General features: G+C 43.9%; 1 protein-coding gene across 3 annotated transcripts in view; it reads left to right on the top strand.

The window, feature by feature from the left end:
* dtx1 (deltex 1, E3 ubiquitin ligase) overlaps positions 1 to 13,575 on the top strand; it is a 56,985-nt gene that overhangs the window by 20,320 nt on the left and 23,090 nt on the right. For all 3 annotated transcript variants that reach the window (XM_008419187.3, XM_017306840.2, XM_008419186.3), the window contains exon 3: positions 8,309 to 9,056. In XM_008419187.3, the coding sequence (XP_008417409.1) occupies positions 8,309 to 9,056 (748 nt within the window). The remainder of the gene's footprint in view (positions 1 to 8,308; positions 9,057 to 13,575) is intronic.

Raw genomic sequence — 13,575 nt, forward strand, 5'->3', positions numbered from 1 at the left:
AGTCGTTGGCTGACGTGGCACAGGGGATGCTGGGAGCAGGACATGTTGGATCAGTGGTTGAATGATGACAAGAGGTCATGAGCCGTTGACCCAGGAACTATTGCAGGGAGATTACGAGTGAGGAACCCTAGGAGGAACTCTGGAGGTGACGACGGAGGAAACCTTGAAGGATGAACACAAAGAAGGGAGTTAACAAAAGGCTAAAGCACATGAGGGAAAACACAAGGAGTCAACAGGGGGGCAGCAGGTACAGCGGAGGTTAACGCTCAGGCGATGAAGCAGCGGCATCTAGGCCCTCTTATCCTTTGGTTGATGGTGCGTGATGATGATAAAAGGTAAATGACCCGTACTTGAATAGCGGTTTATCAAGTCCGAGGACTCCAAAGCGCTTTGCTCTACATTGACTCATTTACCCATTCACGCACAGGGTCATACGCCGATGATGGCGAGCTACATTGTAGCCACTGCTACCCTGGAGAAGACTGACAGAGGTGAGTCTGCCATACAATGAGAATGGTGCATAGCAGGTGTTCAAACTGGCAACCCACCGGTTAAATCCAAATCATTTTTAACAAGATTTGAAAAAGGATGTTTTCAGAAGGCTTGCTGTCTGAAAACAGTGATGTACAAAGCAGGTAGAGATGCACCTTGAAAGACTTGAGGCTTTAATTTCAGTCCAAGGCTGTTTTATAAAGGAGGCAGAACAAAAATGCACAGGACAGTCATCTGATTTTATTTCCAAAAGAACTTAAATATTTAATTTCCCTTTCCACTGACAATAATGTGGTAGTTTAGTGTTATTCTTTACAGACGCACTGTAAACATGCTTCTTGGGGTGTTCATGACATATAATAGCTCCTCCGTTGAAAGTGAACAATTCTTGACGTGCAATAGAAAAAAATAACAATTTATGTGTCAAATTATGTTATATGTACCCGAGAGTGGATGCCTGTAGTGAGTCATAGATTATTGCCGGTGTGGATTAGAAACTTCTCAACAGTGTATTGAAAAAGCACAGTGAGGAGCATTAATGTTTTAATGTTGACGCCTAGAGGGAACATTTCGGAGGGGAAAACGGTGCTTGAGAGCACGTGTTTAACCAAATACCATCCATCCATCCATCCATTTTCTTTACACCCTTGTCCCTTAGTGGGGTCGGGAGGGTTGCTGGTGCCTATTAACCGAATACCAAGTTCAGAAAAAAAACAAAAACATTTATAGCACAACTTAGTTTTCGGGTGCTGAAAGGAAGAGTAAAACCAATGTAACGCTAGGATTTTGTCTTGTTGTTTTCATTACCCCTTAAAAGACTTTTCAGACATATATGACTGTGAGCGTTTTGCGAACTCTCCCCTTCCAGTTCAGCGGAAAACGCAGCAGAATGTTTTAATGCGATCGACGGGAGCCCCTGGGAAGCAGGAGAGGTTTGTCAATTGTAAGGATTTACGATAGAGCTCGATCCAAGCTTGGCGGCAGCGGGGCAACCCGGAGCAATGAATACAAGGTGATGTTTTTCACTGACACAGATCTCTCATCTCTGTCCAAAAGCTGAGCGTTGTATGTGTGAGAGCCGGGACGGGGTCCAGTGAGTGACAGAGTGGAAAATGTGAGGGATGGCTCAGTGGTGACTGCTTTGGTCAGGATCCAGAAGAGACTGGAAGGGGTGTTTTGGGCCGGTGGGGGGAAGCTGGCGTCAGCAGCAGATGATGAGTACAGGAGGAAGACTCTGCTGGTGCTGTTCTCAGGGAAAGTAAGAGTACAGTGGTTCACATGTGGACACACGCGCCCACCCCATCCTGCCCGTTCTGCTCTCTGCGGAGACGCTTTCATGACAACGACATCTCGCCTCCCTGTGACGATATCGTTTTGACCTGGTGCATTTTGCCATGTCTGGAATTACCTGTAGCGACTGATCGAGTCACAGACGGCTTCTATTGGGAGCGGGCCTTTTTTTTTTTTATTGCTGTTTCTCAGATGGCCACAGCACAAATGCACTGAAAGCGTGGCATGACTTCAGTGGCATATTTATGTAGTATATTCATTAAGTTAGTAGAAATAGCACCTTTTTTTGTTTTGTTCTTTTCTTTTATCTTGTTTTCAAATGATGAAAAAGTTATTTTTTTTTATGTTTCTGGTCTGGATAAGTGCACAAGAAGAAAAGGTCACTGTAAAAATCCGATGGTATTTCCAGAATGTATTCACTTCTATTCATCCATCCACTTACAGTTGTATTTTCTTCTGATTTTGTCCATAATCCTGTAGAAACTAATAGCAAAAAAAAAAACAAGCAAACATTGTATTATTTTTGTTGTTAGATGAAGTTGTAAGAAAAAGAGGGTAACAAAAATTTAATTTGAAGCCTGGAGTCTTCAAAAATCTCATTTTGTCTTCATTTTGACATGACAAATGAGGGAGATCCTTGAGGAGGGGGGTAAAAAGAGAGCATTACAGTTCTGCTTCGAGAGTAAATTATCCCCTCCGGCTGTGCTGCATATTTTCGTTCAGAATGAGCAGTAATTGTACATCCGTTGTAAAAGCATTCGATATCGCTATCTATAAAGTATCATTTTCCCAATCTATTTACTTCCCCTGCAGGATACCTCTAAGGGCAGTCAAGGATGTTGCAATTTAATGATGCATGTCCTTCCCTTTCAAAGAGTAATTCCCTGCACTCGCAGGCAAAAACAAAGCTATTAGGGACGAGGACTGGAATGGCTTCTTCTTTTTTTTTTTTTCTGCTCCGGCTAAGATGTGAAAGGCCAATTGAGCCCATCCTGAACCCGCCTGGTTCTGTGTGACAGCGGGTCGAGAGTCCCGCGGCGAGATTCGATTGTAACAATACATCACGCAGCTATCCCTCACCCGGAGGAGGAGACTGTGCTGGTGTTGGGTTTGGGGTGTGGGGGCTGGTGGGAAGGACAGCTGGAGGACATCGTGGGAGTGAGGGAGATTAGTGAGGCAGGAAAGATGGCCGCCGAAGGCACAGAAGGTCAGACGGGAAGTGACCACTCTTGCTCGGTTTCCTGTTAGGATGAGCGGGAAGGGTCACGGGGAGAACATCAGCAGCTCGGCCAGACATTTTGGTGGGGCGGCGGTGGGGGGGAGGAGTGTTTATACAGCAGTAAATTACAGGATATAATAGGTGGCAGAAGTTTCAGAATGAATGTTTGGATAAAACTTTTCCACATATGGGCTCTGGGACTGCTGTGTTGTGGCTTCTGGTCTCCAGTCCTAACAATCCTCCATCAGCAGTTTACACAGATCCTACAGCAGAATGCAAACACGACGGCACAAATGTTTCTGCCTCACTAGGTCTCGCCTCTCAGTTTTGGAGTTATGGCAGCTGGTTACATTTTGTACCATCGTCCCTTTGTCTTTGTGCGAATTCCCTGTGCAAACCCCAAACCTCAACTCTTAAGATTTTGCAAGACTGCTAAAATTATTATGGGGTAGGGTTCTTTTGCGTGCAGTACTATTCAGCTTCCCCCCTCACCCCCCACATAAAACTAACAGAAACAAATGCTTAGCAAAATTAGCAAAAGTATGTCATTAAAGCGGACAGTAGCTATGTTTACTTGCGCAAAATTACTTTATGGGACTGAAATGCATTCAGACCGGGAGAGAGAAAAATAATGGTTCATATGAGAACAAAATTCATTATCCAATCTTTACATGTGTCGGCAGCAGGTTTTATTCGGAGTAGACGCACTGACACGCGCAAAGTTGGAAAATTACTGAACATAAAAACAGACAGCGGTAGCAGTGTGTTCCTTCTGTGTTTTCAAAGTGTCCATCTCCGCTCCAGGTTTGGTTGAGACGTTAATCCACTCCCTAATTAAGTTTGCTCTATACCTTCTCTTCACTGAAGGCGTAAATATGTCACGTTGGCATAGGACCCACATGTGGTCAGGTCAGTTTGCCACAGTCAGAATGAAGACGGAACAAGGCTTTGTGCATCATCAATCGACATACCCGTTTCATTTGGATGATAATTTTAGATGTGAAAATACTCAGATTGAGGCGTTTTTATTCCCGATTACTTATGTCCTAGTGTTCATATAACCCATCTGTTTTGACCACTTGCATTAAACCTGAAACTTTTTAGCACCATTGCACTTTTTCTTCATAATTACTTTTTGGTAGGTAAACAGAGGAAGTACTAAATTAATATTGTCGCGAGTTATTTCATATGATGGTGGTTTCTTTGAAGTGTGACATTGCTTTACATCTTGTCTCTGCTCAAACATTGAAAATAAATAACAACCCGTGTTTAGAACTGCTCACCTTGGCATTTCCTGGTCCTCAATCCCATGTAGACCCAGAAAGCCCTCTGTAAAATGTTACGGGTGAAAGTGCTGATGTAGTAAGTTGCTGATTAGAGTACTAGAGGCAGAAACCAGTTTACTTGTGTACTTGACTGAATGTCAAAATGACTGACGCCTCTGTAGATGTGCTGAGATTGGTCTCAGTCCAGCCTCCCTCAGCATAATTTTTTTTGGTTTATGACATGGTAGATCAGTGTTGCACACATTTCATATCATAAAGTTGGTTGTCTTCTTGTTTGCATACATGTTATTTCTTTCTGTAGCTCTCTATATACCAAAGGATATGTAACTAAGGGTCAAACATATCACAATTTTCCAATTTAAAGCCCCTTAAGGCTTTTAATGCAGAACAGTTTTCATACCTGGTTGAGCGACTGGTGATTAGTTTTAGCCCTTATGATTTTCTGTGTTCAAATAAATAAAGCTGTTTACACACAGTGGAAAAAAATAAAACATTAATTTGAGTACAGGAGTAGAAAACAAAGATATGGTCAGAAGCAAACACACTTTGCTATCCTTAAGCTTTCTGTACAATACTTCACTGGTTCAAGTCTTTCCTGAAGACCAGGTAACTTTTGACATGACGGTAATCACACGACGGGTTACCCAAGGTACCATCTTGGGGCACCTCCTATTTTATATTTACATCCTCGGCACGCAGCTTCAGTTATTACAGCTAGAAACTACGGATCAGGTCTAAAATCTGGACGTAGTGATGCATTCAGACCTCGACATTCAGAAACACATAAAGACAATTACAAAGACAGCCTTTTGTCCCCAGGAGAACATTTTCAAAATCAATGGTCTAATGTGCCAACAGAATCTTGAGAAACTCATCCATATGTTTATCTTTAGTCCAATTGATTACTGCAACAGCATCTGCACAGGTCTGCCTTAAAAGATCAGGCTGCTGCAATTCACTCCAACACATTGCGTTCATAAGAAGCTCATGATATACAACTCCTGCCAGATGTGCAATGTGTACACAACTTTATTTATTTCTTTAAATAAAGATACTGCACCATGGGGAATATTTTCTAAACTAACTTCATTTCGTTTCACATCTTTTTGCTTCTACTGGACTGCTGAGGTTTGTGAAGCCAAACTGCTTTCCATCGTCATTTGTCAAAGCCATTATAAGACCTTTTGTGTAATTTGTACAATTAATATCAGTCATTATTTGGCAGTTCTGAAACACAAAGAGAGCAGCTCTCTCACAGTTTTTTTTTCCTTCTCTGACCAATGGTGTAACAGTGGTGGGAGGATTTTTAGCGAGAAGCTGCACACAGGCTGTCAGACAGAAGGAAACTGGATGTCCTTGAGCGACGAACGGTGTAGAAATAATTGATAAAAATGATGAGGCTCTAAACGGAAATCATTTTTACATTATAACCCTTTTCTTTCTTACCTCATTGTTTGTTTTATTAGTCATCAGGTCACCGCCTCATCAGGACGGTGTCTTCAGCTTTTCAATGCTGCGGCTAAACAAGCCGCTCTTCCAGAAATTTCTGAGCTGTGTACAGCATCTAACTCATAAACTTCCCGTTAGGAGTTTATGAATAAAGCCTTCGTTGGCTTTGATGTCTTGGCTTTTAATTGGAGCGACCAAATGTTTTCTGGAGAAACGCGTAGTGGCCAGATGAGACAAAGACTGGGCAGCTCGGCTGTAAGACGAGGTTTTCAAGTTTGGCAACACTGAACCAGCAGTAAATGACGGTAGTGGTGTTATGCAAAGGGCCTATTTTTTCTGCACTGGTTCATTGTACAGAGGTAATGAGCTACATCCACATTTTGCTTTATTTAATCTCAAACCAACAGCCGGGTTGCAGAAACCTGGACACGAGTTGGTTTTCCATCCGAGTTCTGATCACAGACACACATCAGAACTGATGCTGGATAAAGCAGACATTAGAACAGCTTTATTCCAGTGTGTTACTTTAAGCTCCCTGAATGATCTCTACCCTTTGGAGAAAAAAAAATATTCTGAACAGCTTGTCAGAGACAGAAACCCAACTATTTAAAAAAATTAGTTCCACCAGTTTGGCCATTAAACGTGCTCAAATATCCAGCCAGTTTCTAGGTGTGTATAACTTTGACCATGAATCCTTCATAAATTCAAACACAATTCCAGCTTTTAAAAAACAAAACTAAAATATGTCATTAAAATCCCTGAATAAATATATTAACAAAAGAAAAACTACTTGCTTCTCTTTTTAAGACTAGGCAGAAGCTGTTGCACATGACAGACATTAACCACATTATATGGTCACGTCTGTGTTATGCATTTCTGTCAGATCAGCTTAAGCTAATAAACAGTCTTCAAAATGAAATGCTGTTCATCCCTCCTCACCTTAACCAAGTGGATAAATTAAGGCCTGGGGATAAGCAACTGCGCGTTACATTATTTATGAAATTTGCACAATGCTTATTTAGCTGTTGATTTTTACAACAATTTAAATCATACTTGCATGTTGCACATCTGATTAAAAAAAAAAAAAGCCACAGTGAGGAACTGTAACATCACAGAACCTTCCTCTTCTACAGAGACCAGAACATGACTTTCAAAAACCACGTGGAAGAGGTTTCATTTTGAAACTTATTAAACGATGTTGTGTATTTTGGCTTTCTTCTGAGGAAAAAGGAGGTACACCTTGCAAGCGACAATCACGCCTTGGTGCAGATTTGTGCACGGACGGTTGGGTGAAGATGTGAGAGACGCACGCAGCTGGCTGACTAGTCATCTGTGAGCACATGGCTCAGACTGAAATTAGCCACCAAACCGAGTCCTTTAGCAGCAGACTGCAGGACGCAATCAAGGTCAGAGTCGCAGTTTCTGCTGATGCAGTTTTATTCCCCTGCGTTGGCGCCAAACTGCCGATTGAGGGGGTTGCCGCCGCTGCCCAGCGGCCCTGCTCAACCCATGTCAATCCCACGCCTATTTATTCTCCACACACACTCCTGTTCCTCCGTTATTGCCATGGCTCTCCCTGGCACGGGACTGTGCATTTAGCCGTTAAATTAGCTGGGGGAGGGCGAGGGGGCGACGCTTTCTGCAGGAGCGCCTGGATACCTTAGCTGATGTGTGGCGTGGAGATGGATAGGCTGAGGTGTCCTGATTTCCCATGGGGCTACGGTAATTGTGTTATAATGGAGGAGGGAGCTGAGTGCCCATCGGCGGTGGTACATGGGCACAAAGCCGCCTTGTCCCAAAGTCCCATTGCACCCTGTCGTCATACAGAAGAGTGGCAAACTTACCGAGTAAGGGCTTGTGGGTATGACGCGTGTCTGTGTTGTTTTTTTTTTTTTCTTTTCAAAGGCCAAGTTTACACTTTTATGTGAAGTGGCAGCTTTATGAGGGTGAAGAATTTATCAGTTTTCACATCAGCATTTGTTCTCCCCTCAGGGCATCAGAGCCATGCTGGCCCTCATTTCCATCAGCGCGTCACGTCTCCTCAGCACCACATATTGTTTTTGATGTGCCTGAAACTTGAAAACATTTGGTCTGTACTGGTTATAGATCAGTGTGGGTTTCCTACAGCGTAATAGTCCTGAATAAAAATAAAAATTTTATTTTGTGTATTTACACAATATGTCGAAATAAGCCCAAAAACAACATTGCTTTTGTTTGAAACAAGAGCAAAAATGTGATCTCGCTGGTAAAATATCTAAACATATTATTTCTGAATTTTTCTTTTAAAAATGCATGAAAGACTTAGTAGCAGTCTTTCATGCAGCTGGGTGGCAGTGGGCAGGAAAGAAAAAAAAAGTCAGCAAATATACTTCCCACCAGTAGGGGGCCTGTCGATGCATTAGCCCTAACGCATTGGAACGAGTAAGAGGCACCAGAAAGTGTGTTTGACTCATGGGTGTTTTGAGACAAGCCTCGTGATAAAACTAAAGTTCTTTCTCTCATTGACCAAAGTGTTTACCATTCAAGTCAAGAAGTCCTTTTCACGTTGTTACTTCTCTCCGTTTTCTCTCAGGCACCATGAGGCCCGTGCAGAGGAACTTCTACGAGCCGTCGTCGGCCCCAGGGAAAGGCGTGGTGTGGGAGTGGGAGAACGACAACGGCTCGTGGACGCCGTACGACATGGAGATCTGCGTGACCATCCAGAATGCCTACGAGAAGCAGCACCCGTGGCTGGACTTGACCTCTCTGGGCTTCTGCTACCTCATCGACTTCAACAGCATGTCGCAGACCAACCGGCAGAGTCAGCGCAAGCGGCGCCTTCGCAGACGCATGGATCTGGCGTACCCGCTCATCATGGGCTCCATTCCCAAATCCCAGTCGTGGCCCGTGGGCGCCAGCTCTGGCCAGCCCTGCTCTTGCCAGCAGTGCATCCTGGTGAACAGCACAAGAGCCGCCTCCAACGCCATCCTGGCCTCGCAGCGGCGTAAGCTCTACGGAGGGACGGCGGGCAACTCGGGCGCCCCGGGAGCCCTCGGCGGCGTGCGGCAGAGCAACACGTTTGCTGGAACCTCCCTGTGGTCCCCGACGTCCGGCTCCTCCGGTGCCAACCACAATAACATAAGCGTGGGAGGTGGGCAGTCGAAAGCCGAACAGGTGCAGTCGCCGCTGTCTTCTGCCAACTTCCCCTGCTCCCCGGTGATGCCGTCGCTTTCATCCTCCCACGGTCACCACGCGCTCACCATCAACGGACAGAACAATCTGAACCGGCCAGGCACCCAGCGGATTTCCATGGGGACCACCAGAGGAGCCATCCCACCCGGGTAACGGTGTTTGTTTGTTTGTTTGTTTGTTTGTTGTTTTTTGCTCCTCGAGATTCTCTGAAGTCCGCCGCAGCCTTCATGTGTTGCTGCCTCAGCATAAAGCTCAGATTCAACTTAAACATTGATTGAATATATTTTTTTTTAAAAAACAACAAAAAAACGGCATGTTTGCCTCACAAAGCTTTACGCTGAACGTGTCGGATTTTCTGTACCTTTTTTTTTTTTCACTCTCCTCACCCTTTACTCCGCTGATTTATGACTGCTCTCTTTTAACATGCTGATCAATGGATCTGCAGAGGAATCATAAAAAAAAAACATCTTCAGCTTAGTCTTGTTTTCTGTGTGCCAGAGTCCTCCCTTTCCTTCCCTGTGTGTGTGTGTGTGTGTGTGTGTGTGTGTGTGTGTGTGTGTGTGTGTGTGCGTGTGTGTGTGTGTGTGTGTGTGTGTGTGTGTGTGTGTGTGTGTGTGTGTGTGTGTGTGTGTGTGTGTGTGTGTGTGTGTGTGTGTGTGTGTGTGTGTGTCTCCTCCATAATGAGCTTATGTTGGCCCCAGTAGGCGTGAAATACTGCAGCTCTTCTGGATCATTCTGCTTTGAACTAATTTGTTGCTATCAGGGCGCGCTGGGGTTGTTGAGTCGCTTGGAAGCTAAGGAGTCTGACGGAGCGAGTCAGGCAGGGGATGGGGGGTAGAAATGCGGGATGTGTTTTTAACAGCGTCTTTGTTTGACTGCGCGTCGTTTCTGACTCTTGCGTACGTGGAGTGACTGATGGGCAAAGTGCGAAGAGGGCACTGGTGTAGCTTTGGAAGCCTGTTCGCCACGAAGGCAGAGCTCCAGCGGGGAAGAATGAATAATGGATCAAGGGAAAATCAGAGCGCCAGCATGGTGCTGACCTCAGTGCAGTTCAGAGAAAAGGAACCAAGAAAAGGAAGTTTGTTTAAGTTCAAAGCAGTCCTTGTCCCTGATCCTGTTTTTTTTTTTTTTTCTCCCCCGTTACAATAAACCGAAGCATAGAAACAAAGTAGAAACTCCTTCGACTTCGTTGCATGATAGAAAAGATACGCTGGCGTTGGCCATGTTGCGAGCAGCAGCCTGCCGCTGAAATCCAACACCGTGTTGGAAGCTGGGTTTTTAGAACTGACACTCAAGTTTGAATTGTTTTTTGTTAAAATCATTTCTGCTTATTTGTTTTAGTACTTTGATCACAAAAACTGGTGATCACGGAGATATAAGAAAGAGCGATAAAGGAGAAATATCTGTAAAAGACAATGTATTTAAAATGTAGGTAAGCTGATTTTAACATCACAGTGTATTTGTTTAATTTGCTTTATCTTTAAAAAGTAAAGTTTCTGAGGTTTACCTTTTTTTGTGTAAAATGTTCATTATGTGGTGGATGTGAAACACATTGATAAATGGTAATAGTATTGTTAATATTATTACATCTAAAAAAAAAAACTTAAATAGTACTATTAATAAGACATATGGGGCAAAGAGGAGATGCAGAGTTGTCATGGATATTCTGTGTGAAGGTCTTTCCTTAGTTTGGGGACCACAGCCATTGTGGTTTATTGCCTGAACAATTATGCAAAATGTAAATTTACATCAAGATGTTTAGAGTTGGTCCAGGCTCCAGGCTCAGTCCATGCCCTGTGAATTTTACTCAGCATCGTAAACGAGCTTTACGTTACCCTGCTCTCAAGGCTTCAGGTGTCTCTGGAAAATCGAGTGGCAGGAAAAAGCAACATTAGCTTGAATACATTTATCAGTTTCCCCTTTCTCGTGGAAGAGGTCAGGAAACTTTTGGAGATGTGCCAACTTAGCAGTGTTATGAAGGTCTCATCATAACATTTTAGCTTTTTTTTTTCGTTGGTTCTGAAAAACTGCATTTTGAGTTTTTTCTCTTGTAATTTTTATTGGTTGCGGGATATTACTCACAATGTGGTGGTGACACGGACGTGCAATCTGGACACTCGCGCATGTCCGTGATATGAAACCCTCTCCCTGCTCTAGTGTTCATTTTTTGTTATTCTTTGTGCTTCTGGGGAGAAACACACTAAAGTGCTTGCTAGAATAACATCCTGTCACTACTGTGGACTGAAATGCTTTCGCTTTCTGCAGCCCGACTTGGGTCACTAACCCCCCACCCCCACCACCACCACCCCCTGGGGGTCATCCCATTCAGGGACAACTCTTCTGGAAATTCAGGGCTCACTCAAAGCTCAGCCATGCAGAGTTGTAGGTAAAAACGTGACTTTCTCACCTCGAGGCATAGAAACACTGAGACCCACAGCGGGTAGAGAGAGGAAAACAGATGGGAGGGGTAGGAGGGGGGTGCGAGGGGGTGGCGGCGGTGGTGTTGAGCGTAAGGCGGAGCAAATCGGTTCCCAGGCGAGTGGCTCGATGTACAGGATGAGTGTGGTTAACATGCGCACAGCAGGACATGAGAGCTTGCAATCTCACGCAGGCACAGCCTGAAATGCAAACTCCCAGCGTACGTTCCCACAAGTGTGTGCTACACACAGATAACAGAGGAACCCACGCAGAGTGTAAAACATCAGACTTTTTTTTTTTTTTCACACACCCACGCCCTAATTTAACTGTTGTTGGGTGCAGGAAAGGAATTTGGCACACGGCGGTTTGTTTTTATCAGCTGAATTTACGTGCAGAGAGCACGGCCGCCGTGCTGCTTCTGATCGAGGGTCAATTCTCTAAATCGATACAAAAAGTTAACAAGAATCCCGCATGTTGTTTATGTATTCTTGTTGTAAGATCGCCCGGTGTCATAAATGTTGGAGTGACACGTTCATTGTTTGATGGCGGCAGCTGCTGTTGACGTATTGATCTCTATCCAGCGTGTCGTAAAACAACTGGTCGTAAGCTGGGGGTTGGGTGCCGCCTCGCACATGCACAAAATATTAGAGGTGGCACCATCTGCTGGTTTGTGTCAACACGTCGGCGCGTGTGAAAACTGGACTGCCCACGTCCCACCACCTGCATGCTGTGGCGGCGGACGCATCTGTCGGCACTGGGACCGAAGCTGCTTTCTTTTGGTTTTGATTTCTTTCGCGTTTATCTGACCTAAATCTGAGTCCAAAGGGATAATAGTGCAGCCATCAGCGGATGCATGAATATGCAAAGACGTTGCATAAACTTTCATTTTCAGTGAATGTCTTTTCAAATTTGTTATATCAGCAAATGGGGTGGGAAAGCTGACACAGGCTCAAAAAGTAAACTGGATACCTAAGACAGCTTAGACGCACTGATGGAGCTTTTACTGCCTGATGCCGATTTTCTCAGAGGGATAGAGAAATCTTGGTTCACTCTTTTTTTGCATGGAAAACCTGTTTGAAGTCATCCCACAGCATCTTAATTGCATTCAAGTCTGGAATTTGCCTGGGCAGAGGTCAGAGGTGAACTTTCAGGATCATTGTCCTGCTCCATAACCCGATGCTCCCGTGCTGAAGGTCATAAACGGATGGTCGGACGTTCTCCTTCAGGATGCTGACCAGAATTCATGGTGCTGTTATTTACGGAGAGTAACCCGGGACTTGAAGCAACAGGGTGGACACAGACCACCACACTACCACCGCCATGTTTGACTCCGTTGTCTTTCTGTATAAGGCTGTGTTAGTTTTACAGCAGATGTAACGGGACACGACATTCCCAAAAAGTTCAACTTTTGTCCTGTCAGCCCACAAAATACAATCCAAAAAGTTTTGGGGATCATTTTTTTATAAAGACGAGATGGCTCAGTAGCTTTCTTAACTTAAGTAAGTGACGTCAGTGCTTTAGATGCTGTTTTTACTTTAACACCTCAATAAGTCAGTGGTTCTTTTTTGGACTACTTTTTGTTGAATCATTACGGTTCCATTAATTCTCCATCTGTAAACAAAGCCACTCACTGCAGTAAGTGACTTTGTTTCTCGTATGATCTCTTTAAGCGGCGCATGATGCATTGCTTTCTAAGAACTTTTGTCCTACTTCATGTCGTCAGGCCAGTTCTTTTTAAGTGTTTCTTCATTCTCCAGGTCTGGCAGAAATCAGGGCAAGTTGTGTTAAGTTAATTGTTTATCCCGGTCTGTTTGGTCTACAATCTGTTTCTAACACCGACGTTTCTTTGACGATACGAAAAACGAAGGTGTTGCAGAAAAAGGCAAAAACAGAATAAAGAAAACTCTCACTAAGCAAATAGTTATTCAAAAGTGGACGTAACATAGCAATGATTTATTTGTGTGTAACACTTTGTGGTGAAATGAACAGGCAGGCTGGTTCACACGGTCTTGAGTTTTTTTTTTGTTTTTTTTTTTCACTCAGAGAAAACCACTTCCTCTTTTGTTTAGCAGTTAGTGTGTGAGTTGCCAAATTACCTTCTGATGAGTAAAAACAAAATGTAAAACCAAAAAGAGAGAAAAAAAACCCTAACAGCTGAGTTTTCTGTTGAAAGGCATAATAAAAATAAAAAAAATTGAACAACATGTTTGCTGTTTTCATGAGGCCCCTGAGGTAGGAATGCTAATGTGG

Source organism: Poecilia reticulata, chromosome 9 (genome assembly GCF_904066995.2).
Source record: "Poecilia reticulata chromosome 9, P_reticulata-male-v2, whole genome shotgun sequence".
Classification (NCBI taxonomy): domain Eukaryota; kingdom Metazoa; phylum Chordata; class Actinopteri; order Cyprinodontiformes; family Poeciliidae; genus Poecilia; species Poecilia reticulata.